We start from the raw sequence: 27014 nt of genomic DNA on the forward strand, positions 1-27014 counted from the left end.
CAGAGCGAGGAAGTGCCCCATCTCATTATTGGCATACTTGGCTTGCAAAGGTGCACAGCAGTGAGCAAGGCATTCAGCTGTGTGTATCCCCAATCTTCCTAGTTCCAATTGGCGGGGATGGGGAGCGGAGTTGAAGCTTGGCCAGCTGCTTGAAGAGCCAGCCATCCGGCCCACACCACATTGTCCTGTTAAGGACCCAAGAGTTTTGCATCTGGAGGGAGCAAACATCAAGGGAGGTTTCCATGCAAGCATAATACTCTGTGTGCATATATGTGTGCAGGTCCAGGAGTGCATCCTTGAGAGGACAGCCCTGCCCCCATGCAATAGCAGCAGGATTTCAGCTGTATCCCAAGGATCCCCTTAATCTGCTAGCCAAATAAGATGCAGTCCTCAGCAAAGGAAGTGTCAGGCAATACACAGATTGCCCTGATTGGACAGTCCCTTGGAGACCTCTGCACATGATCCTTGTGGTTTCTTCCAACTCTACGCTTCTATGAGTCTATCTTCTAGACCATGTAGGAAAGAAGCCTTTGAGAAACTGCAAGCCACAATACTTTACACCGTGAGACAGAAACCCTACACCTCATGAGACAAATCTAGACTGTGGAGATTTGCTGCTACCATTACTACTAATATTAACATTCACTGAAGCATCGTTGGATATAATTATGAAGACTGCTGTCCTCATGACGCAAACAATTTGAAGGAACTCTGATTCCAGTGAATACTGCTAAATCATGGATTACTGGGATTGCACAATATCTTTACAGCAAGAATAGCCAACATGATGCTCTCCAGACAATGCTCAACTCCAGCTTCCATCAGTCCCAGCCAGCATGGCTGGTGATCAGGGATGATGGGAGTCCAATGACTTCTGGGAGGTTGTGGAAACACCATCCCTTATCTACAGCATCTCTGGCGGGTCTATATCTGACTTCTTAAAGTTTTAGTGAAGGGAAATGTCTGCATCAAGTCAGCAAACTTGTTCATTTACCTGAATTTTGTTTAACCTGAATCCATCCATCCTTTTTGTCCCATCGTCCCACTGACCTTTCTTCATGGGCTTGCATTCCAAACTTGGCATCTCCATCATTCTGTCCTGAACTGTCACCAATTTGTCAATGTTCTTATTAAAGGAGACGCTACTTCTTCAGCGGTGGCTTGAACAGTGCTGAACAGAGCAAGTAGGTTCTGCTTCTTAGACACTGCTTCTGTGAAGGCAACCTCAAAACAACATTTTGTCTGCTTTTGCCATACTCCTAGCTCACATTTAGATTATGATCCACTCTAACTCCAGACACTTCTCAGCAGTATTACTGCCAACCTAGCCAAGTCTTTCTAAAGTTCAGTTGGGGTTTTTCCCCTGCAAAATGCTTCCTATTTTCCTCTTTTTTCCCCAGCTCACCTATGGCTAGGATTTTGATTTGCCAAATTCCTTTTTAATTTGACTCCTATTCCCTAAAATGTTTGCAGACCTTGCTAGTTTTGTGTCACCTGCAAGATTAATAAGTAGGTTCTCCAGCTTCCTAATAGAAATCAAATAACACCAAATCCAGGTCTGATCTATGTATAAGAGCTTCAACAATGCATTAAGTGTTCTCTGGGGATGAATTCCATTATTTCTCCACTCATCAGATGGTAGCATTTCCCCTTTCATCTTCTGGTTTTGTCATTAGTGCTGGTGCAACTCCAAGAAGCATCCTATAGCAAACACCCCCTCACATGCCCAGTATCTCCTCCAGTGCATGCTAGAGAAGCTATTGCTGTCCAATATGTGCTCATACCAGAGACTGGCTGAGTCATGTTGAAGTGAGACCAGGCTGACCTGGTGAGTCAGTGCAGGTGTTCTCCGATCTCTGTTGCAGGTGTCTTCCTCCCTCTGCCAATGGAGTCTCTGCTTCCAAGCTGACCATATGGAGCAACGTCAATTCAGATACCACTCCCACATGGTCCATGCCCACATTGTTGAGTCTTAATAGCACAGATGCTGCTATTGTGCCAAATGTTAGCAGTGGGAGGGGGTGTGCTAAGGAGATGAATGCATCACCTGAAGACAAGTTTGGGCACAAGCAGGTTTGCTGCTGTTGGCTTCACTTTGATCACTGACACGTGCTAGCTCAAGGGTTTACTGCCAGTCCCAGAGTAAGTGCTCAGTGTGGCCTGAAATGGGATCGTGCCCCTACTCCATTGCTAAGGAGTCTGTTTGGATGACCCATCCCATCTGTGTTCTATAGTCTTGACAAGGGCGGTGCTCCATATTTTCCTGTGCCTAAGAATGAGGAGTGGGTGGGCCAGATGGGAAGGGGGGAATTAAAACCGTCCCAGGGAGCTTGGCTGCAACCATCCCAGGGAGATGTGGAGGGGAAAGGCAATTATCTGCTTCCCTCCCGTGCCAGGCCATAACCATAAACAGAGACGGGACATTTCATAACCCAATGAGTGCTGCTTGTGTAACTTGTTTATCCGAGGCCAGGGTATAGCGCTTGCTGAGTCAGCCCAGGCAGAAAGCCCTAAGCTGGGAGCTGGTGCTCACTCATCTGTGCACGAGGCATTAGACAACTTTTTAAAAACTGGAAGGGGAAAGGCAACAGAATGTCTTTTCAACTCCTCTTGCATGCTTCCTAAGGAGATCTAGGCACCTATGTGGTACAAGTAACTTAGCTGAGATTATTACAAGATCTGGGAGACTTTGAGCATGTTCATACATATCAAAAAGCTACATTTTAAGCTTTATGTACTCCCTTTAATTTTCTGATGTCCAAATGCTAATGGGCCCTAGAGCAATGGAACGGTATGTAGCAACAGTGCCCAGCCCTCTGCTCCAACTTGCCTTTCTCATGCCTAGCTACTTCTGATTTGCTTTTGCACTTGTTCCTAATGTGTGTCTGGCTCCTGAGAGAGGGGCGGAACTGTCTTATCCAATAAAGTTTCTTAGCTGCTCAGATCTAGAGCGCTCTGGATCACAGACTGCTACCTTTCCGGAAAGACCTTCACCACAGCCTAGGCAGCACTGTGCTTTTCAGTAGGGTGCATGTCCAATCAGGCAAATGCTATGCCAACCACAAAAATGTCATATAGAAATAAGTCTCTGGAAGAACTCAGAGCAGCTGTTAACCCTTTCACACAGCATTCACACGAAAGCCTCCTTCCTGTTCATGATTACAGATGGGGAGGAGGGGGAATATTGTAGCCAGTCATATGATAAAAGCTTCAGATCATCTGGCTATCATGTACTTATTGAAATCATTGGGAAGCATCTGAATCCATGTTCTGTTTGAGAATGAAGAAATGGAAAGTGTGTACATTTATAGGAACTCATTGCTTCTGAGATGGCTTCAATAATTGTGTGGTAGAAGCCAGTTTTTTCTTCTCCCAAGTCTCACAGGCACTAGCACTTCCAGGTGAATCTGGCCAATATATTGATATGTTCACCTCTGATGCACCTCTGATGCTCAGGATTCAGCCTCCGATGCAGCTATGGCTCTTTTGATCGATTGCACTTCACTATCAGGCCCCAATCTTGATTCCCGTTGGGTGCTGGCGAGCGTTATTTTGTAACACTGTCCTCAAGGTTTCTCCCTCCCTCCCTGACCTCCTTCTCCTCTGCTGTATTAATTTTCTACCTCTTCTAGACTGTGCATTTTCAGCCTTCGCAAACTCCATGCTAACCACATTAGAGTCACACATCATTAGCTGCCAGATGAAACTGCTCAGGCGTTTCTGCAACTTCGCATTGTGTGATGTTAGCATGAATGGATATCTAAAAGAATCCGGGTCTCATGCTGGATCTGACTATCCGGGTTCTGAGAAGCTGATTAACTGGATGTTTGGCATGGGAGGGTGCCATTGGGCCGTAGCCATCCCGAAGATGGGCAGGTGCTGCATGAAGGCAGTACCCTAAGCCTTTGCCATCCCTGTACTAGAAGTGCCAGCTGTTGCCTGCCAGGGGTTTCAAACTAGCCCAATGTCATAGCTGGTTTGGCATTCAAGCTTCACGTGGGTTGTGTTGATCCCCAAACTGACAAGGGGAATTTCAACCTGAATCTTCTGGGCATCAGATCTCTGATAGATGCTCAGTGCTTACAGACAAGCACCTCCCTGGCTTGCTTTACCAGCTGGTTTTTAAAAGCCCCAGTACTGCCTTTCTGAATCCCAGAGTCCTTCAATTTGAGTGACATGAATTAGAAAAAGGAACTCTTCTTCCATAGAGATGGGAGCCCCACGGCCAGAAGCCCACCTCCAAATCCTTATAATTTAACACTGCAATTGGAAGGATAACCATCCACTGCACGGTGGTCTGAAAAGCTTACTGCCCTTTGCACATTTGAACATGGAACCATAGAATTGTACAGCTGGAAGGGATCCCAGGGGTTATCCAGTCCAACCGCCTGCAGTGCGGGAATGTCAACTAAAGCATCATGTATCAAACAATCATCTGTCTCACTTGGATACCCTTTCGGGCATATGGCTGGATTATATGAATGTGCAAAATATGTTTAAATTAGGTATGATTCACATATATATTTTTGCTGGGTTGGTGGATTGTTCTTATTGTTCGTGGGTGGATGGTTTTCTCCTTTGCTTTTATTTGCAGAAAAGTAAGAATTAAAAAACCCTTTTGCAGTGCTATCTACCTGATTTGGAACATCCACAGTGCCAGGTTTTACAGCAGGATTATAGTAGATACCGTGCTCTGAAATGGAGCCAGCCATGAACCCCATATTTTTACCTTGGCTTTGCTGTTCTTTTTGTTGTGGGGATCCAATGGGATAGTCCCCCTCATTTGCTGCCCTGAACTACAGGGAGGAGAAGAATACAAGTGGAATAAATATAGACATTCTAAAGTCCCTTCCATGTTTGGCTTCAAGCTCCACTCTCTTTGTGACACACCCTTTCCTTCCCCCCGGGAACAGCAATGATGGGATGTGCCCTTTGTTGCCTCTCCTGGTAACCCCACAAAATGAAGAATGGTGGACTTTGATTTTCTGGATTTTCTGGAAGAGATCGGGTGGGAAGGGCCACTGCTACCTTGAACCGCCTCCCACATCACATTTCTTGCTCTCCATTCCTTCAGGTACAATGGTCCCAACCTGGTGCTGAAGTATGACAAGATACGGGGCCGGCTGGTGAACCTTGCGGTGGATGAACATAGCTCTCCATATTATGCATTGCGCGATCGCCAAGGCAATGCGATTGGTGTGACAGCATGCGACATTGATGGGGACGGGCGAGAGGAGATCTACTTCCTCAACACCAACAATGCCTTTTCCGGTGAGTGCGAAAGCTGTTCCTTCCTGACATTTGCCTGCTGGCAACCCAATTAGCATACCCAGCTTCTCCTGTGCCCTATGAACTTCCTCGTCCTTGATATCCATCCATCAAGACCCACCTGCCTCTCAAGAATCACCTCGATCAGTATTGCGCCTTTTATTAAGTTCTTTACCCATCGCCTGCCATGAGCCATCTCCATTCACCTCTGCTCTGATGCACCCATCCCATAACACCCATAAAACACATGGTTCCCACCCATCAGTCCACATTCACTCACGGATGATGAAAACTTGGTGTTTTCATCACAAACAATCCTATCATTAACAGTTCCTGGCATTTATCCTGCAAGCAGCAGAATGAAAAGGGAATGGGAGTGATCCACAGAGGGGCATGTGGCAGTGGTAGTGATGTCCAGTGGTCACTCTCCTTTCTTGGTTGATGTCCTGGCAGTGCAGGCTCCCCTCCTTCACACTGTTGGCTTTGGGGCTCTTCACCTGCCAGCCCCGAGCCACTGACTCCAGTTCCCTGACCTTCACTGGCCACCAGGGTGGGATGTTTCAAGGCTGGAGTTAATTTCCCAGCTGAGTGATTTTGTCGATTCTCTGGCAGCAGCGGGTGGCGGGGGGGGGGGAGGAAGTGGGGGGGGAGAGGAGAGACTTGGCTGCTGACTCAGGGCTTTGCCACATCTCTAGTTGCCAGCAGGGACTGCAGCTCCAGGAGCCCTGGGATCTCTGAGGGACAGGCAAGTATCTCGCTGGGCAAGGAGAAATCCTTTGAGACCACACTGAGATTTCGCAAGGGAGAAAGTAATGAAACCCCAAAGCATATTCTTTCCCACCCCCACCAGAAATGCTGCAACCTAATGGTGGAGGGTCTGGTATTTTCTTTTCTGGGAAGGTGGTTCCCTAATTCCTAGACTGCTGCTAAGAGACCCTTTGCTGCTTTAGGAGCAGAGATGGTGTTCGGCATGCTTTTGCAATACACACTGTTGGTTCTGTCCCAAGGCCAAGCCCCTTCCTTGGGGCTAGTTAGGAATTGCACCCAAGTCAACAGGCGCTTTGCTTGGATGGCTTCACATGTTCGAATCCTAGAAATATGTTGCTTGATCAGATCTGGCAGCCTGTGACTTGCTCTATGGCAGTTGTGGCCAAACTTGGCCCTCCAGCTTCTTTTGGGACTACAATTCCCATCATCCCTGACCACTGGTCCTGTTAGCTAGGGATGATGGGAATTGTAGTCCAAACACAGCTGGAGGGGCAAGTTTGGCCACCACTGCTTTATGGAATCCATGCTGGAACTAGGCCATTTCTAGTCGGAATATATCTGGAAAAGATAAATGCTCTCCTCCCACCACTGCTTTTCCTTTGGTCCAAAGCACTGCTTGGGGTCTCCAGAAATCTGCCTAGAAAAGCGATCACTTCCCCATCGCATCCTTCCCGAGTAGGGCTGGGCCCCTCACCTGCAGCATCGACCTGCTCTTGGCTCCACTTATCAGTCTTCCTGACACACCTAATTACTGCTTTGCAGCTGCCAAAGGCTCCCTAAATCAGCCATTCACATTACTCCTGGCATCAGGGCCCGGCCAGTGCCTGCCATTGATTTTCCCCTTTCCTTTTATGATGAACATGGCTCCACGCTGCTCTGGCACATTTTACCTTAATGAGTTTATTCTTTTGGGCCTCCCTTACCAGCCCTTAAGCTTTGCTGGGGTTGCTGCATTCATTGTCGCGCAGTCCTGATCACAACCCTGCAGTACCAGCGAGCAATTAGGTGTTGGGCGAGGCTGGCAGAGTAGGGGGAGCCCCAAAAGGCGGATGATCAGGAACAGGCATCTATGGGCAGAGGGAATGTGGTCCAAATGAGAGAGCCGCAAGGGTTCAATCTAGATCAGTATTCGGGGGTTCATTCATCGCTTGCAGTGATCTGCATCTATGGATATCACACCTGCAGAGTGTAATGCTGCAGTTCAGAGCCAAGCTTGCAGCAAGTCTCTGCGCTCCAAACCTCCAGTTGCTGGAGGCTTTAGGGTGCCTCTAGACCAGGCATAGGCAACCTTGGCTCTCCGGATGTTTTGGAACTACAACTCCCATGATCCCTAGCTAACAGGGCCAGTGGTCAGGGATCATGGGAGTTGTAGTTCCAAAACATCTGGAGAGCCAAGGTTGCCTATTCCTGCTCTAGACCAGTGTTTCTCAACCAGTGTGCCTCCAGATGTTTTGGGACTACAACTCCCATCATCCCTAGCTAGCAAGACCAGTGGTCAGGAATGATGGGAGTTGTAGTCCCAAAACATCTGGAGGCACACTGGTTGAGAAACACTGCTCTAGACTGTCAGTATTTTGCAAGAGCAATTCAATTTAGATTTGTGCAATTCAAATGGATTAAAGCACTCTGCTGCCCTAGCTCAACAAACCCACTTGCAGGGGACTTTTTGTGGTTTGGAAAGTAACAGCAAAATGCACTAAAGAGTGTGGCATGAACAAATGATTAATGGGAAGACATGTAAACACCCCAGAAGCAAATCAGGATGCATGTTCATTGGGTCCTTCCAGATGTCTCTTCTCTTGAATATTCATCATGATTTATGCTCATGATGGTGTCGGGACAGTTATATAGGATCCCACTTTCAAGCCTGTTCGTTCCTGAAAAGGTTTCAGGACAAACATACTGCTTTGTTTGCAATAGGTGCATGTTCTGTAGTTTAGTATCTGAAGAAGTGTGCATGCACACGAAAGCTCATACCAATGACAAACATAGTTGGTCTCTAAGGTGCTACTGGAAGGATTTTTTTTTTATTTTGCTGAAATCCTGCAACTTTTCATATCACAGAAGTTCGGGGTCAGTGGGTGTTTATCCAGTTTTTGTTGCACTAAGCATAAGTTCCCTTTCCGATGGTGATGGTGTGCTCCATGGGCATCACAGAACCGCTCATAAAGTAGTAGATTTGAGGGTGGTCCAGTAACCCTCCACTAATGCACAATTATTGCATCAGTGACATGTTGCAGAATATACCCACAAAAAGCACCAGTCTGAAGGGACCCGTTGTCATATAACCTCCCCATAAACAAATCAGAACGAATGCATAGTCTAACCAGGCAAGATTTGTGCAAGCAAATCAGGATGAATGCTGAACAAACAGATCGTCTGGAGCATCAATTAGGGAGGGCCCTTTCACATAATTACACGGTTAGGGCTCCAGAGAAAGTCACGCACAACTCAGACTGATTTCCTGTCTTGGGAGAGAAGGCGAGAAAGGGAGAGCTGATTCAGCACCTGGCCAGGAGACCCTGAAACGTCTTGATACCTTATCTCTCCTTCCCAGGTGTAGCTACCTATACAGACAAACTGTTCAAGTTTCGGAACGGGCGCTGGGAGGACATCTTGAGTGATGAGGTGAACCGGGGTGTGGCAAGCTGGTTTGCTGGGCGCTCAGTGGCGTGCGTGGACAGGACGGTGAGTGTGTGGAACAGGTTGGGATGGGCTGGCTTGAGGCTGTGATTTCAGGGCTGTGGGTGGCGCCAGCTGGGAGCGAAGATGCACCAGTGCAGTTGTATGGAGAGGGGGAGGACATGGGCTTAGAGGGGCCTGCTCTCCACCCAACTTCTCAAGGCCGAGCTCTGCCTCCCCCTCCCCTCCCCTCACAGCTGTCAGGACTCCCATCAGGGACTGCCATGCCAGGCGGGTGCCGTGCTGCTGATAAACACAGCCTGTCTAGGTGATTTATGCCCCTGTCACCTGCGCTTTCTTCTCCCTCTGCCTTGCGTGGCTTATTTTCAAACGATTATTGCTAAATCAGGGTGCCATGAGGGAAACAATTGGGGGGACGGGGACGACAGGGAGTGGTTGGCAGAGATGTCTGAGGCAAAACAGGGCAGCATGAAGGATGGTATCCCCCTGTTTGGGAGCCCATGGCTGGACTACGCCGCTTATGCTCAGGCGCCTGTGACTGGCTTTACCTTTATAGACTCATCCCTGTCAGGGCCCTGGGTGCGGCACCCTCTGCGTCTGCCCTCGTGCTGGGAAGAGAGGGGCCAAGTCCAGTGAAGACTCAGGCCTCTCACCTGCCCCCACGTCCCTTCCTACAGGGCTCTGGCCGCTACTCCATCTACATAGCTAACTATGCCAGTATGAGAGTTGGGCCCCATGCCCTCATCGAGATGGACACAGCTGCCAGCGACCTGGAGAATGGCATTGTGGCACTGAATGATGTGGCAGCAGATGCCGGAGTCAACAAATTCACAGGTATGAGGGCAGAGGATTGTTCTCTCAAGAGCCAGCCCAGCATAAGGGGAAAGGCTGTAGCTCAATGGTAGAGCCTCTGCTTTGCATGCAGAAAGTTCTAGATCCAGCCCCCGGCATCTTCAGGAAGGGAAAAGAGTTTCCTATCTGAACTCAGTTGGTAGAGCACGAGGCTCTTAATCTCAGAGTTGTGGGTTTGAACCCAGTGTTGGGCAAGAGATTCCTGCATTGCAGGGGGTTGGACTAGATGGCCCTTGTGGTCCCTTCCAACTATACCATTCTTTGATTCTATGACTCTAAATACTGAGCTAGATGGGCCTGTGGTTTGGCCTAGTATAAGGTAGCTTCCTATGTTCCTATACGTGGCTGGGCATTACGAAGAGTGACAGAGCTCCTCTAGCAACAGCCACGTACGTCCACCCTTTTGTTTCCCCACAATGCCTCAGATGTTCTATTGTTGGAAAAACACACAGATCCCGGCTATTAGGAAAACTAAAATAGCAGTCAAAAGCCATGTTTGGCCAACTAAGCCCAAGCCTCCAGTATAGGGAGGTGTCAGGTCCTGGCTGGATGGTGAAGAGTGGTGGAAGACACCAGCTGGGGAACCACCACCCCCATTGGAAATCCCAGGGAGGGAAGGATCAGAGCCCAGGGCATTGGTGTTGGGACACTGAGGTGAGGTCAGAGGGGGGAAATTGGGAGGAGGTGCTAGATACTGAAGGGACAACAGGGTTTAGTGAGCAGGAGGAACCTGTGACAGGCAGCAGTTCAGACTCCGAGGCTGAAGCAGAGGTCAAGGGACTACTGAAGCACCCCAGGAGTTTCCCTCTCCAGCTGCGACAAGCTCCCATCCCCCCTACTCCCCAAGAATGTGCAGGATAATATGGAGGGCGGAACAGAGACCAGTGGTGCACAGACACAGTTTGAGGCTGCCTAGGAAACATCCGGGAGAGGAGGAGCCTTAGGAGGGGTGAAAGGCAGGCACCTTCAGTCATGGCAACGGGGAAGTGTTGCTGAGCTGTTTGCCATTTTTGTCTTGCTCTCAGTCTCTATGGCAGTGAACTGCGGCTAACTATTTTTGTAAAAATTGTGGGGGTGACCATTGCTGGTGAAGACTGAACCCCAACATCCAAGTGAAGTTCAATAATTGTGGGAAGAGGTGTGAGGGAGCAGGAGAGCCAACCAAGCAGTGGATGGCTTGATGGTTTTGAAACATCTCAACGGGAACCTGTCCCACCTGTAATGCCCATATTGTGCTGTCTTGTGGTTTCCACTGTTCCTCTTCCCAGGGGGCCGGGGCTTGGCTGTGGGGCCCATCCTGAGTGAAGCAGCCTCCGACATATTTTGCGACAACGAGAACGGAGCCAACTTCCTCTTCAAGAACCAGGGTGACGGTACCTTCATAGACGTAGCGCCCTCTGCTGGTGAGTGTGTGGCAAGGGTGAGGGCGTCATAGGAAGCCATTAGCTGTGGGGCAGAACTCACCAGAGCAGCTGCTTGGCCCTCTTTCATCCTGGCGGGGTCCTGCCATTTCCCTGTCCCTCTCCTTGCCTGCTGGTGTGTGTCTGATGGCGAGTGCCTGAGGGCTCAGCCACCACCAGTAATTGAGCGTCTGGCTGATCACTGGAGTTTAACGAGGTGTCAGGGTGGCATCCATCACCGTGGTGCTGCTGATGACACCTATTCCCTTTAGAAACACTCCTTCCTTGTCAGCAAGAGGATAGGAGTAGGGGGCAGAGACGTAGCAAGCCCAGGTGGTACCCAGTGCAGAATTTTTTGTCATCCCCCCCATGCCGCTTTGCTGGGGCGCTGGCAAAGCTGCGCCCTCTTGGGAGCCATGGCTCCTGTCCATCCGTCCCCCTCCCTCCCTCCCCGGCTCGCTGTAAAGGGGGGGGGGCTGCAGGGAGAGGCAGGAAGGATGGGTTAGGTGTCCATAGGAATCTGCAGAGGTCCTCTGGCCCCTGCCTGTGGGCTGCCTGCTCCGCCAGCCATCCTCTGCCCCCTGTAGCCTGCTTCCCACTGTCCCATCCTCTGCTCTCCCTTGACAGGCTGAATTTGAGCCACTTGGGGCAAGAGCTGCCTGTTAACCTCTAAGCTGCTCAACCTCTGAGCCCGGCATCAGCAGAAGGGAAGGCTCAGTTGAGTCCACAGCGTCCTTTTGCCTTCAGGGCACTCTTAGCCCTGCTGACTTCCTCTGCCGCCTTCCACAGGCCTGGATGACCCCTACCAGCACGGCCGCGGCGTGGCACTGGCCGACTTCAACCGCGACGGCAAAGTGGATCTGATCTACGGTAACTGGAATGGACCTCACCGGCTCTACCTGCAGATGAGCGCAGGTGGCCGCTTCCGAGTAAGTGTCATGTGAAAGAGGGAGGTCCCAAAATGGTGAAAGGCCTGGGCTGTGAGCAGGGAAGTGGTGGGATCAGGGAGGGAGAGTCCAGTCCTTGAAGTGCCTAAGAAAGAGTGGAACCGAAAAGCCTTACCTGGGCATTCAGTGAACGGCTTGGTGTTGGGGATAGATACAGTGTGTGGGGTGTGTGTTTTTATGCAAGGCCATGTGGGCCTAGCTCCTAGCTCCGCTCCCCCAACCCCCCCCCCCCCCGCAGCTCCACAAACACTTGCCAGCTTTTGTGCATTGACTCCTGAGGTTCTGGAGGAGGATTTCTTTGTGTGTTCAGCTGGATGTGCTTAGGATCAGGAACGTTGTGCAATCGAGAGTTCCCAGTTGCGGGCACACTTCCAAGTGCGCCCAGCTGAATATGCGAACCTTTCCCCTTCAAACCTTCCTGCTCAATGTGCGAAGGCTGGGCTGGAGCAGGCAGGGATCCCCACTGCCACCGCCACTCGGGGCTCCCTCTGTGCTTTATTTCCCCCCCCCCACGCATTCTGGAAAGCCTGAGCAGAACTGCAGATCACCAAGGAGACTGCTGCCTTTGCCCCCAGCTGGGCCGCCAGATGTTCCTTGTTTTTAAAGGGTTGCCTCGTATTTTAGACCCGCGGCTCCGCACCGTTGCTTATTCCTGCCGTGTCGACCAGGCAGCCTTTTCCTCTCCTTGGTTCCTTCCCCAGCTGCTGCCTTGCAAGAGACTGCAGTCTCTGCGCTGTCCCCATCTCCTCCAGCTCTGCTTCTCTCCCCACTCCGCAGCTCCCATGTATTCTGGCCCTGCCAGCCACAATGCCTCCTGCCGCCTGACCCCTCCCCTCCTTAGACCTGAGCTTCCTCTTGGCCCTGCTCCAGCCCAAGCCCTGCCCCACTAACCCCCGTCCTTCCCCCAGGACATTGCCACGCCCAAACTGTCCATGCCATCACCCGTCCGCACCGTCATCGCTGCTGACTTTGACAATGACCAGGAGTTGGAGGTCTTCTTCAACAACATCGCCTATCGCGGCTCATCCGCCAACCGCCTCTTCCGGTGGGTGAGAGCCACATGGCCACCAGAGGCTGGGGCAGTGGGCTCCCCATCTTACCAGGCTGCCGGGCACTGCAGGGAGGGCAACCCCCGCACCAGGGTCTGCGGTGAACCCACTGCGTCCTTTAGGAAGTCCTGCATGCAGAACTTGAGAATATGGGGTGAGGGAGGAGGGAGGGCTGGATTCTGCATCCAGAATCTAGCGCCTTTTAGTTCCCCCACTGCCGTAACCCACAGGAGGGCGTGTCCTATCCTGCTCTGCCCTCCCTCCAGTCAGCCGACAGAGCTGTGACTGAGCTCCTTCCTCCACCGCTACTAATACAGCAGTTCTGTTCCGCCTAGACCACATCCCTGGAGGTTCTGGCTTTCACTAATTAGCACTTATGCACGGTTCCCATTAATTGTAGGCAATCAATGGCTCGTTAAACAGAGCCGCTTACATTTCTCAGGCTAATAAAGTGATAGCAGCAGCATGTGGCAAATCTGGGCAGTCCGTGCAGAAACCTGTTGCTATGCGAGTGGGCAGGGCCCCTTTCTGGGAAGATAAGGATTTGGCAAGAGAGTGTGTGGGCAAAGGGTGGTGCCTACTCAGGAGTAGTGGCTTGACTCCCATGATGGGCCCTTTTGCGGGAGGGAAGATCATCTTCTCTGCACTGGCATACTCCCCTTCTGCCACAGGGTGGTTCGCCGAGAGCATGCTGACCCGGCCATCGAGGAACTGAACCCTGGCGATGCTGTGGAACCCGAGGGGCGTGGCACAGGTGGGTCTCCACAACGTCTCTTGTGGAACATGATCATGTGGCTTCGCTTAGCAGGAGTGGGCTTAGTGAACAGAGGGGTTACTCTAACCACCAGACAGCCTGGGGTGGGGGCTTGTTCCAAAATTCATATTTATATTCCACCCTGCATATAAATACCCAGGCACAAAAAACGATATCTAAACAACCAAAAATAAAACAGAATAAATATCTAATAAGACCAGCAAAGCAGGCAGCAGCAAGAACAGATAATCTGCTTCAAGCCCAGCATAACCATTACAGTGGTACCTCTGGTTAAGAACTTAATTCGTTCTGGAGGTCCGTTCTTAACCTGAAACTGTTCTTCACCTGAGGTACCACTTTAGCTAATGGGGGCCTCCTGCTGCCGCCGCACGATTTCTGTTCTCATCCTGAAGCAAAGTTCTTAACCCGAGGTACTATTTCTGGGTTAGTGGAGACTTAACCTGAAGTGTCTGTAACCTGAAGTGTCTGTAACCCAAGGTACCACTGTACATACGTATCACTGAAGTGGTTGGCAGGTAAACAGGTGGGCTTTAGCTTGGTGCTGGAATGACAGCAGAGTTGGTGCCAGGTGCACCTGCTGAGAAAAGGCGTTCCAAAATTGTGGTGTCACCACAGTCAAGATTCTCTCTCATGCCGCCACTCAGATTTCCCCTAGTGGTGAACCCTCCTTGCCTCTTCTGCCAGGAAGAATCCAGAGGTCTGATTGCCTGGCTTTTGGCTTAACCTTTAGCAGTTCCTTTAAAAGTCACACACTTCTTGTGTCCCAAAGAACTTACACCAGACATTCCCAAACTTCGGCCCTCCAGATGTTTTGGACTACAATTCCCAGCATCCCTGACCACTGGTCCTGTTAGCTAGGGGGGCCCGCAGTTTGGGGGTGCCTGACTTACACCAACATCTGAAGAAGGGATCATCAGCATAGGGATGGATGCAGGGAGCATCTCCTCACTGCAGAGACAGCAGGCACTCAAAAGAGACAGGGGAGGGTTGGCAGAGCTGGGGGCTTCGGTGCCCCATGAAAAGATCAGAACTTTATGATTCTTACCAAACAGTAAGAATTCATAGCATATCATAACCCATAAAAATAATTAAAGTGTGCCTCCATCAAGAAGATGACTCCTACCCCACTAAAAGGTGAAACCAAGCCAGGCCAGAATCTTACTTCATGACAATTAAATTAAGATCCAGAGGATGGCTGTGTGGAATTCCCACCCACCACCAAGATGCTGAAATCTTGAGTAACATTCGCAGAAATGGTGTTGCCATTTACAAAGCATTTGGCACCAGGAACCGAAGCAGTTTCTGGGGTGAAGAGGCACACGGATGGTCAGTGTCCTATTCCTTGAGACTCCTACTTTTTCTTATTCCAGCCATGCTTGTGGAAGGGGAATATCTTCCTATGGGAGCTAAACAAGACCTTTGCTTATGGACATTGTGTCGTTCCAGGGGGGGCAGTGGTGGATTTTGATGGCGATGGGAGGCTGGACCTGATCCTGTCACATGGAGAGTCCATGGCACAGCCGCTCTCAGTCTTCAAGGTCAACGAGGTGGGTGCTGAGAGGTGCTCCTCACAATGCACTCAGATCCCAGCTCACATCTGAGCAAGCATGGTCCACTCCTTCCTCCGTTTCATGCCTGCTCATTCCTCGGCTGAATCTGTCTGTCCATCTCCACAGGGCGCTGGCAACAACTGGCTGCGAGTGATCCCACGTACGCGCTTTGGGGCATTTGCCCGCGGTGCCAAGGTGGTGCTCTTCACACGTCAGAGTGGTGCCCATCTGCGTATCATTGACGGAGGGTCTGGGTACTTGTGCGAGATGGAGCCTGTTGCCCATTTTGGCTTGGGTGAGTGTGGAGGAGTTGGAAGCAGGGCTTGGAACCTGAGCGAGGTGTGTGCCCTCCCAGGTCTCTTCTCGTCCTGTCCATCCAATGATGCTTCTGAGCTTCCTGGGTCCCCTCGTCCCTGATAATACCTGCCCTGCGCTACCAAGAATACATTGCAAGCTATGCAGACATTTGTATCTGTCCTTCCTCTAACAACCTTCAGTCTGAAACCTCTGCCTCTAGGCATAATGCCCCATCTTTGACTTCTCCCAAGTCTGCTAATGTTGCTGAAAAACAGTGTAGATTTGGTGAAACCTACCTGTCCCCAGTGTGCAGCCCTTCAAAACATTTGGAAAGTCTGCTTCCTTTCCTTATTTAAAAAGCAAGTGGCAGGAGCTTAAAGCAGAGCGAACGTGCGTTGCAGCGAGGCCCCTGCCTGCCCCCTCCAGCTGTTCCTGCAGAAGGGACGGCATGTCTCCACACCTCATTACTCTTCCACAGCCCTGAGGTGGCCCAGCTTAGTGGGGCCTGGCCGGGTTAGACCACGCTGTGAGTTGAGAAGCCAAGTGGCACGGAAAGTCAGAGTTGCCCGCGCCCCACAATGCCCCACATCCCTGCTCACAGCTGGCCTTGTGCCCAAGAGCCATGCTGGTGTTAGCTCAGAGTGCTTGATGGAAGGACATGAGCCTCATCAAATCCCAAGTTCTTTCATCTCTGCAGGAAGAAATGGTTGAAAGGGGGAAGAGGGAAATGAAAGTACAGACCACTGCATAGGAGGAAGATGGTTCTCCGGAGCAATTCGGGTCCCTGGGTGGGCTGCAGGTTTTTTGTTTGTTTGTTTATCTCTCCCGGGTTCAACCCTTCCTTGCTTTTCTTCCCTGTAGGACAGGATGAGCCTACCAGCCTGGAGGTGACTTGGCCAGATGGCCGGGTGATCAGCCGGTCGATAGCAAGCAGCGAGATCAATTCCGTGCTGGAGATCCCCTATCCCCGGGACACTCCGGGATCACCTCTTACCATTCTTCCTCTGGAGGTGAGCCCTGCCTTTGCCAGCCATGTTCATGTTACTTAGAATGGATCCCTCCTCAATTTCACCCTTTCCTCTTTGAAACATTTTTCCGTTTTCTCATCTCACTGAGAAAAAGGGCCATGCAAAATTCTGGTGGAGGCTCTGTGCTGACAGAGGTATTATTTTTGTCCCCTTAGAAAGGCAAATTGCAAACCTAAGCTGTGTTTCCTGCACAAGGCATGTCAAGAATCCTCATAGTAATGACTCCCTCCAATACCAAATTCAGTGCCCCCTTGTTGAAAGAAACGGACATCAAAAGAGCCACTGAGGGTGTCTCAGCAGGCAAAGGGGAATCCTGAGATTAGCAGAAGTGCAAATAAATAAATCTAAAAATAAAATATCAAAAGAGGGCAATTCCCTGTCTCTGAAAAGAAAGTGAAGGCTGAGTGTGTTCACTGGTCCCTAAGATTTGCAGTTCGCAGAGTATCATCTATAAAAAAACAAAAAATGGGAGAGAGTGACTTGCTTTAGCTGCTTGTGACTTATAGTATGCTGAAAGAAGATGCACTGCAATATTTTTTTGTAGGGGCCTCTTCTTCCTTCTTAAGAGTGAACTGTGGTGGTTGAGTGCCTGTCAAGCAAAATGGGGCCACCCAAAATTAAGACAGTGACTTCCAAGTAGTTGGAGGGGGCCCTAGATTTGCAGAAGAAGTTACTTTTGGGGATCGAAAGAAAAGGACAAGCTCACAGGCTACTATTGGGCAAGGTTTCCTCTCTCTTTCAAATGTCCTTTTCTTTGAAGGGACAGAGTTGGTGGTTACTTGCCCAGTCAGGCAACAGCCTTCCCAGGAGGGTGTCCACTTTCACATACCCCCCCCAAAAAAGAGGACACAAGTTGGCATGAAATTTGCAAACGTCAAGTTATACATATAGATGCAAACTGAAAAACAATTGCTATCATTTAAACAGAAATACAGGTGGAAAGACTCTGGCCAGGTGACCTGTGTATCTGCTCTGGCTGCTGTTTAAACATTAGCTACAGGTTCAGGGCCCCTGCTCACTTTCCCTTCTTAGAGTTCCTTATTTTTAAACTGGACTTGGACCAAGCAGACCTTTGATTAGAGGACTCCTTCAGGCTGATCAGATGGGCTAATTTCCTAATCCTGTGTTATGGGGTGGCATACAAATGCCACTAATAACATCAGTTATTTGAGTCTGTTCCCTTTCAGTGGTCTGTTTTGGAGCTCCCTGATTTGTGGCAGCAACAGTTCAACTGGTCAGGGAGGCTGTAAACCAGCTGAAGGGGCCTTGGTGTGCTAGACAGATAATAACTGAAATGACGTTTCTACAAAATGTGCTTCCGTCAGCTCAGTGAATTTCAACACTAGAGTTGCAGCAGCAGGAGGCACAGAATGGCTGGACAGTCCGTGCCAAAAAGTTCTGCAACACGACTTCTTCAGCTCTGGCTGCGGCAGGAATTGCTGGAGTTATTCCTAGTGAAGTGGTCCAGAGCAGACTTTGTCCTTCCCCTGCTCTGGTTCCTCTGCTGCCATCTGTCAAGTTGACCAATAAAGGCTGCTGAAGTTTGCAAAGAGAACCTGAATATTCACTTGGTTTGACTAAAGGTCTGGATATGAATTTGTACACCATCATCAGATAGTTGGACCAGTCATGTTCAGGTGGATGGGGAACCAGACAAGTGCAAGCTATGTAGGTTAGATAACCTCTCTGTTAGGTGAATGCTGAGTTGCAAAGTTCGAAAGCATGTCAAAGTGCTAGTAGATAAATAGGTACCACTACAGCGGGAAGGTAAACGGCGTTTCCGTGTGCTGCTCTGGTTTGCCAGAAGCGGCTTTGTCATGCTGGCCACATGACCTGGAAGCTATACGCCGGCTCCCTCGGCCAATAATGCAAGATGAGCACCGCAACTCCAGAGTCGGTCACGACTGGACCTAATGGTCAGGGGTCCCTTTACCTTTAATAGGACCTGCATCTACACCATGGAAATGAACAAGACTTGCTGCTGCCCATCCTCCCATAGAAACCCACTATCCAGAAATCTGATGTGGGTCCTTTACTGTGCATTATAGGAAATCACTTGCAAAGGATGCCCCATTTTCTTTTTTGAGGAATCGGCTCTGAATGTGAAGTGGGAAGGCTACGGGTCCAACAGGTTCTATATGTGAATCACAGAGTCTGGGTTTGGGTAGTCTGGTTGTAGCATTACTCCCACTGCTACACAGAACTGTTATAAATACTGGAGAGACGTGGAGTTGCAGCAAAATATGTCATCCCCCTTCATCACAGATCTTAGGAGGTCTAGAACAGCACGCAACTGACCCTTTCCTTCTTTGCTGCCCAGATTGCAGGACAGTGAATTTGCCCATTGCAAAACACTTGGAGGTGAAGAAATAGGCGCACAAGGAAATTGAGACCTTGGGGAATGATTGGGCAACTCATCTCATCTCCTGGCAGCTGTGAAAGCCCAACCTAGGTTCCCCTGCTGTTTTAAAGTGTTGAGCGGAAACTTTCCGTATACCTTTTCAGAACTGAGATGATAACAAAAAGAGACTTAAGGACTGAGAGCTACCACATTAGCTGCTATATGGTCTGAGGCAGGCACACAGACTCCCCGATTTCCTGGAAATAGCATCTTGGAGGAGGCAAGGTAGAGAGGGAGCCGAGGCTGGGAGGCAATTATGCAGCACATGGATAACACATTTCTCTCTTTCCCCCGCAGTGTGGCCAAGGCTTCTCTCAGCATGAGAACGGCCGGTGTGTTGGTGAGTCACCTGGAAGGGGCAGATGTGAATGGTGCTTGGGTGCAATTTCCTCTACCCACAACCGGGCTCAATGGGGCACGAGGCGGGCTCTTTGTGGCAGCTGTCTACAGCCGCACAGCTGTAGTCCCTGGGGATAAAGCAACAGCCCAACCGTGGTGTTAAGAGGCTGCTGTTAGATTCTGTCCTGTCCTGGGCCTCCATCACTCTCTCTTTCTCTCTCTTTACCCCCCTCCCTCCCTCCCTCCACCCGCCCTCTGCCCCCTTTCCTCAGATATGGATGAGTGTGCAGAATTCCCCTTTGTCTGCCCCAGGGGCAGGCCCATCTGCATCAACACATATGGCGGGTACCGTTGCCGCAGCAACAAGCGCTGCAACCGCGGCTTTGAGCCCAACGAGGACGGCACAGCTTGCGTTGGTGAGTGGTGGCTTTGGCAGAGCGGGGGGGGGGGGGAGAGAGAGAGGCACTCCCCACAGGGGCTGAGCCCTCCCTTGAAGCCACCCGAGCGGTGAAAAGTTTACCTGAGGCTGGGTTTTCTTTATTTCATAATGCCAAGAAGGGAAGGAGCAAGGGAAAGCAGTGAAGCCAGTGAGGGCCTGAGCTTGGAATCATGATCTCTGTACGTTGACCAATGAGAAGATGGCGTGGGGTGGGGGGGCACTGTAGCGCCTGCTTTGTATGCCATGTTCGGATGCCTGAGCAAAGGAGGAGAAGCGGTAAAGTATACCTTTGGGCCAAATGAGACACCTGGCACCTGGCATGGGTCTGGAAAAGCATAATAGTTGCCGAACAGCTGCAAAGCAGTGGGCAAAGAGTGCAGTTTGCAGGGAAGTGTGAAAATGGGTGCTTACTTCCCATACACACACACACACACCTGTTGCTTTCCTCTGTATGTTCAATGGTAGGTAGGGTTACCAGGCCCTTGTCAGGCAGCAAACATTTGGTTCAGCCCCTGAAGACCTTCCTCTTTGCCAACCGCCACTAACTCTTGCCTTGTCTTTCTCTTTCCTTCTCTCTGTCTCTCTTTCTGTTTCCCTCTCTGTGCAGCTCAAGTGGCCTTCTTTGGTGGATACCCTTCCTCGGGGAGCTGGCTGAGCCCCATCTTGCCCTCTGCCCCTCTTCTTCCACTTTGCCTCGGACTCTGCTTTCACTCCTATGCACTTTAAGCCTTGCCAATAAAGGACAAATAGCGGCCTTTATAGATGGAAGTGGCTTCCCCTGTACTCCTCCCCTCCAATCTCTCTCATCCAGTCTTCTCATGGGGGCCCCTGGGAACATGGACTGAGGTGGGGGCAGGCATCTTTGCAAAGGGCACTACGCAGCCCGCCGGACGACACTCTCTCACTAGTGTCACACCCCTTGCATGTTTTCTGAGAAAACAAGACAGGGCAGAGGCCCCACCAATGCTTTGTCTCCTCAGAGTGGCTGCCATCTTCCTAGGAGCTTGCCTTTAACCAAGATGGCGGCTCCCGCTGGTAGTTGCTTGCTTGGTTAAAACTGATAACAGTTACCCTGTGCCTGCTGGTTTGGCCTGTGACATGATTGCTTCCCTTCCCTCTTCCTCCTCCTGCTCCCCCAGCCCGACTGGACCGGGATTCACCTTGACCTTGTCTTACCAGTGTGTGTCTGAAGTTTAAACCCACCCGGTCTCTCCGCTCACTCCACCCAATAAACTCTACACTGTCTATAAGCACCTGCTTGCAGCTATACTTGGGGGTATGGGTGGGAATGCGGGGCCACAACTTATATTCAGAAGATCAACGTAGGCCAAGAATGAGGTGGTGCCAAGCTGTGTGCCAATTTCCTTTTGTGAGAGACACATGTGAAGCTTCAGGGAGATGGGTAGCCATAACAGCCGCAGGGCAAATGACTGCAGGCATTTGCACAGGACTTTGGCTACACACGAGGAGGCTTCAACTTGTAAGACAACTGCATGTTGACCATTTGTCTCCCAGCCAAGGCCATGCCATTCTGCTATTTAGTAGCTCAGTTGTTTGAGCTGTGGTGGACTTCTTCCCTATGCAAACAGCTCAACCAAAATCTTTGATCCCTTGCCATTTTGATCACGATTGCAGAATCTGTGGTCCTCCAGATGTTATTGGAGTCCTACTGGCCCAATAGTCAGGGGTGATGGGAGCTGTAATCCAACAACAACTGTTTTTTTTTTTAGATTATTCTAATGCATAACATGCACACAACAGAAGTGAGCAAAGCGCTCCATACCAAAGATTGTTACAAGGCAAAGGTAAGGGCGTCACATGGAAAACAGGTTTCCAGCATGGCCAATGCCTATTATACTATGAACACCATAACTGTGAAGGGGATATGCATGTTTGTAAATATGCAGTGCATATGTAAATAAAATGAATAAAAATGGGCATTACCCAGGGTGTCTTGATTGGCCATGATTTCTCCTTTGTGTTGATGGCTGTGCATTTCCCGTTCTCAAGTTATTGTGCTCCTGCCTTAGACACACTGAAAAACATGGTTGCTACAAAAAGCATTCAGTAAAGGAAGCCTAGAAGGCTCAGGCAAGTGATTTGCGCCACAAACCAGGAGGGGGGAAAGAGAAAAGGCAGAAATCCATGTAGGTACCAATCAACCTGACTTGGTAGAAGATACCTTCGCAAACCCTTGTGAAGGATCAAACCATTATCCTTGGACTACAAATCTGGATGAGCTTATGTTAAAATATATTGCAAGAACTAGAAGCCCTGAAGTTCTTCATTGGTTCAGATTAAAATCCAAGCCAGAGAAGGACTAAAAACGTCCTGTGTTCCTGCCTCCCATCCACCATTGCTCCTTCATTTCCATGCTTTTGTTTGCTTGTGTGTGTGCTTCAGCAGTCAAAGGGAGAGGACAGTTGGCATGCTGTGTGCCAGATGCGAGAAGTACTGGAAAGTGTAACTCTCCAGTAATCTATGCCGATAGTTCTGGGGAACTACATTTCCCAGTACATCTTGTGTCTAACACAGAACCAAAGCAGCATGCAGACAGTAGAGAGGGAAGGGGAGAAAGAGACCCCTCTCCCTTTCCGTGCTGTTGGAGGAGCAGCAAAGATATATGCAGAGGAACAAGGGGCTTGAGAGGGCATAGACAGGTGAATGGATATGGGTTGCCATTGTGAGGGTTTGGATAAATTTTTGGATCTTGTCATTTTGGGGCACAAGTGTGTCTGAAACAGGCTTGGAACTGAGTTCAACTTCCCTCTTTACTATTTTCTGAATTAGGGGTGGGATAGTTCATTCCTGCTCCCCATTCCCTACCCAGCTCAATTCCAAACCTAACTGCAAAGTTCATTCATCACTACCAATGAGTAAGTGATTTTCTTTTTGTTATTAAGGAAAGAAAAGAAACCCACACCTTTTGGGGACGGTTAATTATTTCCTGACCACATTTGACTATTCCTGAAACCTAAAATGATGCTTCTCATTCAACACCCTTCATAAGTTTATCTGGCTCTCTTTTGACTAATGACATTACTCTTCCTGCTTCTAGAGATACAGTTTCAGAATTTCATTCCATACATCTTTGTCTCATTTGCAGGCTAAATATGCTTCTTGTGGAGAGAACAGATCCCTTTGCTATTTTTGCTCATAGAATCCTAGGACTGGAAGGGGTCTTGTAGGCCGTCTTCAAATGTGGGAAGCCTGTGGATTGCTCTCTGCTTAACTACAATTCCCATCATATCTAGTCATTGGCCATGCTTTCTGCGGCTGATGGGAGCTGCAGTTTAGCAGAATCCCCACGCCTTACTTGATGCAGGAAATCCAAAATTACATCAAAATTAAACCCCAAATCCCAACAGTCAGCCTTTCAGCCTCTGCTTAGAACAGGCATCCCCAAATTTCCGCCCTCCAGATGTTTTGGATTACAATTCCCATCATCCCTGACCCCTGGTCCTGTTAGCTAGGGATCATGGGAGTTGTAGGCCAAAACATCTGGAGGGCCACAGTTTGGGGATGCCTGACTTAGAACATGTCTAGGAAAGGAGGGCCCAATCCCCACTGGACATGATTAGTTCCATTGCCAAAGTTCTCTTAGGTCTACTTCTGTCCTCTGGAATGCAGAGCTTTTGCAGTTCTTCAGCTTAAACAATCCTCTCTCCAATATGATGTAGAATCAAATCCAAGATATCTTGACCTCTTGGGGCTTGCCTCTAGAGGATTCTGTTTCTTGAAGCTTTTATTTGTTTGCCTGAAGTCCAGTCACATCTCTGGCATTGTCACCAGGACCCACATCTTCCTGATGGGAAATTCAGTTGGCCTTGCACTGCTGTGAAGCCTTTGTCCTCTTGAAAAGCAGAACTGCTTTTTCTTTGCAACCGTTTCACCTGTACAGAAGGAGCTGATCTATCTGGCCAGACTAAGCCTCAAAGAACAACAAGCCTCAAAGTCTGGTGTCGCCAAGAGAAAGCACCATTGCTACAGCACATCATTTATTTGCTGCATTTCAGGAGGGTCAGAACAGCTTCCCTTTTATCCATGCGCTGCGTGCTAAGGTCCATGTTGCATTTCTGCTGAGGACTCATTCAGTTGTGAGTCCACAGGGCAATTTTGCGGGGGGGGGGTGTACATAACTATTGATTCTATCCCACCCTAGTCTCTTCCTATCCTTGACCTTCCCCATCACTGTTATCAGTGAAACTAACACAAGAAACGTAGTAAGTAAGAAGCAGAGGGGAGGCAGGGCAGCAAGCGCTCCACATCATGGCTGATTAAAAAATCCCGCATCCGGTCTTCTGCACTAGGTATGGGTTTACATGCCCTAAAGACCGAGTTTGAAATACATCTTGTGCAGGAAGCTAAAAAGGCCGGACGCAATTGTTCAGGGATAATTTGAATCTGGGACATCTTTATTTACAGTGTGTCTAGAGAGTGGGAAGAATCACAGAATCATAGAATGGTAGAGTTGGAAGGAACCCAAGGGTCATCTAGTCCAACCCCCTGCAATGCAGGAATCTCAGCCAAAGCATCCGTGACAGATGACCATCCAACCTCTGCTTTTAAAAGGAGAGTCCACCACCTCCCGAGGGAGACTGTTCCACTGTCGAACAGCACTGACTGTCAGAAAGTTTTCTTCTTTCTTGTAACTTGAAGGCATTGGTTTGATGTGGGGCTCCAGATTCTGAACAGCTCATCTTGGGAGAGCACAGGTTCCAGTCCAGATTGGAGACATTGGCCATTTGATAGCCCATTAGGTGCCTTCCAGCTCCATGATCCTGTGCTTCCGGCCCCATTTTAAACCCTCAGGGGTCTTTGCTGCTGATTTATATGACCATATTTCTTAGAAAGGTAAGTCCTCAGATATGTCTAAAATTTAGAAAGAGAGAGAGAGAGAGAATTGACATACCACTATGCTGCTGATGGAGAAGCAGAAATGCATGTAGATTCCATGATAGTTTGATTGGAAGCAGACCTCAGGGGATAAACAGTGGCAATACGATGTGCACATATATGCCGTGTGAGTCACATGTTCACAAGTGTGTGCCTGAATGAACCAGAAATGTGAGTGAACGTTGGTGTGCCACACAAGGGTGCTGATAAGTGTTGGCCGTATCATTCTTTGCCATGTGCTCAAATGTGTATTACCTAAATACACATGTGCCTGCATGAGCTATGTGTCTGGATTGTGTGCCTTGCCTAGTTCTAGGGAACTGAACTCTTGAGGGGCTCTTGCTTTCCGTACACCTGACCTAGCAGGGGCACTGAGATACCTACAGCTGGAATAGAGGCTAGAATCCCAATCTGCCGCATCACCCCCTTGCTGTGCTGCGAAGGTCACATACTCTGGGCATCTGGGCTATGGTTCCATAGAGCTTCCATTGATCAATTAAAAAGTAGACGTGTCACTTGGTCAGATAAGTCCGAGAGCACAGCCTGAAGGAGTGACCAAGCCTTTTCTTGCTTCTTTGCTGCATATCCAGATGGCAACAATCAGATAGGACACTGGTGCCCTCTGGAGGGGAAAAAGAATCAGCAGCCTATCATTGCAAGCTTTCCCCACACCAGAGTACAGTAGTGGACATGGGGAAACACTACTTTCCCATGCTAAGCACTGATGCCTGGATAGTCTCTCAGATCATCTCCTTGGAAATGGAGCACAGTTCATGCTCTTGATAAAACTTGCTTCACTGTCCACTGGGTGCAAAATGGCTTTCCTCTGGATCTCTTTAGAGGCTTCACTAACCTGCTAAATGGCTAAATATAGGGTGCCACCTGAGCCACCTGTCACAAAGGCTTGCTGCCCCATTGAGGTCTGCATAATTAGTTGCCCTGGCCAGGTTTTCACCCCCACCCCAGCAATTTGGGGGTGGTGATGGTCATGGGAATTTGGGGCACGTTTTTACAAGGCTGACCTTGAGGGTTTCAGGAATGGGAATCTAACCATGTTTTCCCCAGTGGGAATAGCTGTCTGAGAGGTGCCCATGAGGTTTCCTCGTGAGGTTGGAGACACATGTGTGAACAGGAACACTTAACCACTGCTGCGCTCACTATGATCCTTCCTCTCTGCCCAGACATAAATGAGTGCACCTATGGTCTGCATAACTGCACCCACGTCTGTGTCAACACACAGGGTGGGCATTCCTGCCACTGCCACCCTGGCTTCAAGACTGATCCCCAAGATGCCAACAAGTGCCTGGGTAAGTTTTTAAGCTGTCTTTTATTAATATTTTAATTTTTTTTGTAAACCTCTGCAAGCTTTTATTACAATCAAGCAGTATATACATTTTGTTATTTTGTTGTTTTAAATAGTAGCCAGTATCCGCTGAGCAGGCCAGCAGCTGGTGCTCCAAAAAGTCTGCAAGCAATGAGCCACCAGACCTTCCATGGTGGCAGGCATTGTCATAGCATGTCCTCTTCTAGGTCCCTCTGGGGTGTTCCATGGCACAAAACTGTGGAAGAGCTGGGTCAGCGACTACCTCTTGCATTAGGAACTAGAGTAACCGTTTGCTGCAGGCATCATTTTTTCATTTTTTCAGCTGCAAGGAGTAGGCTCCAAGGAGCTGGTTTTCCTTGATGCTGGGCACTCTGTTGAAATCCCCGCTGGTATCTGCTCCTCCCGCTGGGTGAAATATGTCTCTTCCTTCTGTTTTTCAGATGTAAATGAGTGCAGAGAAAGACCAGCCCCGTGTGATCACATCTGCCACAATGAGCCTGGCTCTTTCCATTGCCACTGCCAGCAAGGCTTCTCCTTGGGGGCAGACAGGCGGCGCTGTGTGAAGAACTGATTCAGTGGCAATGGTGTTACACTGTGGGCACTGCCAGCTGGAGTGCATGCCCAGCATTAGTGGCTCATGCGATAGACAATGCCCAGCTTCCATGTGGCAAAAAGGACAATTTCTCTCCCCCAAGTTAGTGATTCCATTTCCTCCAGGTGAACCCACTAGAACCGAATCACCCTTTCCTTGCTTTTCTTGAATAATAATAAAGCTCTTTCCTGACTCTCGCGAAGAACTTCGGGGTTTATTTTCCCAGGTACTGCAATGCAACAAAGTTCAGAGATTCCTGCTGTGGAGTCATCTTTGTAAGCCTGAGGACCAGGCAAAGCATTCTTGAGTTCAGCCCAAAATGACTTCCTAGCTCAACACAATGTAACAAATGCAACCTAGGACAGTGGTGGTGAACCTATGGCATGTGTGCCAGAGGGGGCACTCAAAGCCCTCTCTGTGGGCACACGCGCCATCGCCCCAGCACA

The 27014-nt window shown here is 49.5% G+C and overlaps 1 protein-coding gene across 4 annotated transcripts in view; it reads left to right on the forward strand.

The window, feature by feature from the left end:
• The window catches only part of CRTAC1 (cartilage acidic protein 1), a 37377-nt gene extending 10612 nt beyond the window's left edge, over window positions 1-26765 (forward strand). For 3 of the 4 annotated variants that reach the window (XM_035132743.2, XM_035132744.2, XM_035132745.2), the window contains exons 3-16: window positions 5075-5271; window positions 8594-8724; window positions 9357-9513; window positions 10800-10934; window positions 11721-11860; window positions 12787-12923; window positions 13599-13681; window positions 15149-15249; window positions 15379-15547; window positions 16411-16559; window positions 19276-19318; window positions 19590-19733; window positions 25834-25959; window positions 26417-26765. In XM_035132743.2, the coding sequence (XP_034988634.1) occupies window positions 5075-5271; window positions 8594-8724; window positions 9357-9513; window positions 10800-10934; window positions 11721-11860; window positions 12787-12923; window positions 13599-13681; window positions 15149-15249; window positions 15379-15547; window positions 16411-16559; window positions 19276-19318; window positions 19590-19733; window positions 25834-25959; window positions 26417-26547 (1843 nt within the window). In that variant the 3' untranslated portion in view covers window positions 26548-26765. The other variant, XM_060274678.1, reaches the window with a different exon arrangement.
• Window positions 26766-27014: the final 249 nt, after the last annotated feature.

The sequence above is a fragment of the Zootoca vivipara genome, chromosome 5 (genome assembly GCF_963506605.1).
Source record: "Zootoca vivipara chromosome 5, rZooViv1.1, whole genome shotgun sequence".
NCBI classification, from domain to species: Eukaryota; Metazoa; Chordata; class Lepidosauria; order Squamata; family Lacertidae; genus Zootoca; species Zootoca vivipara.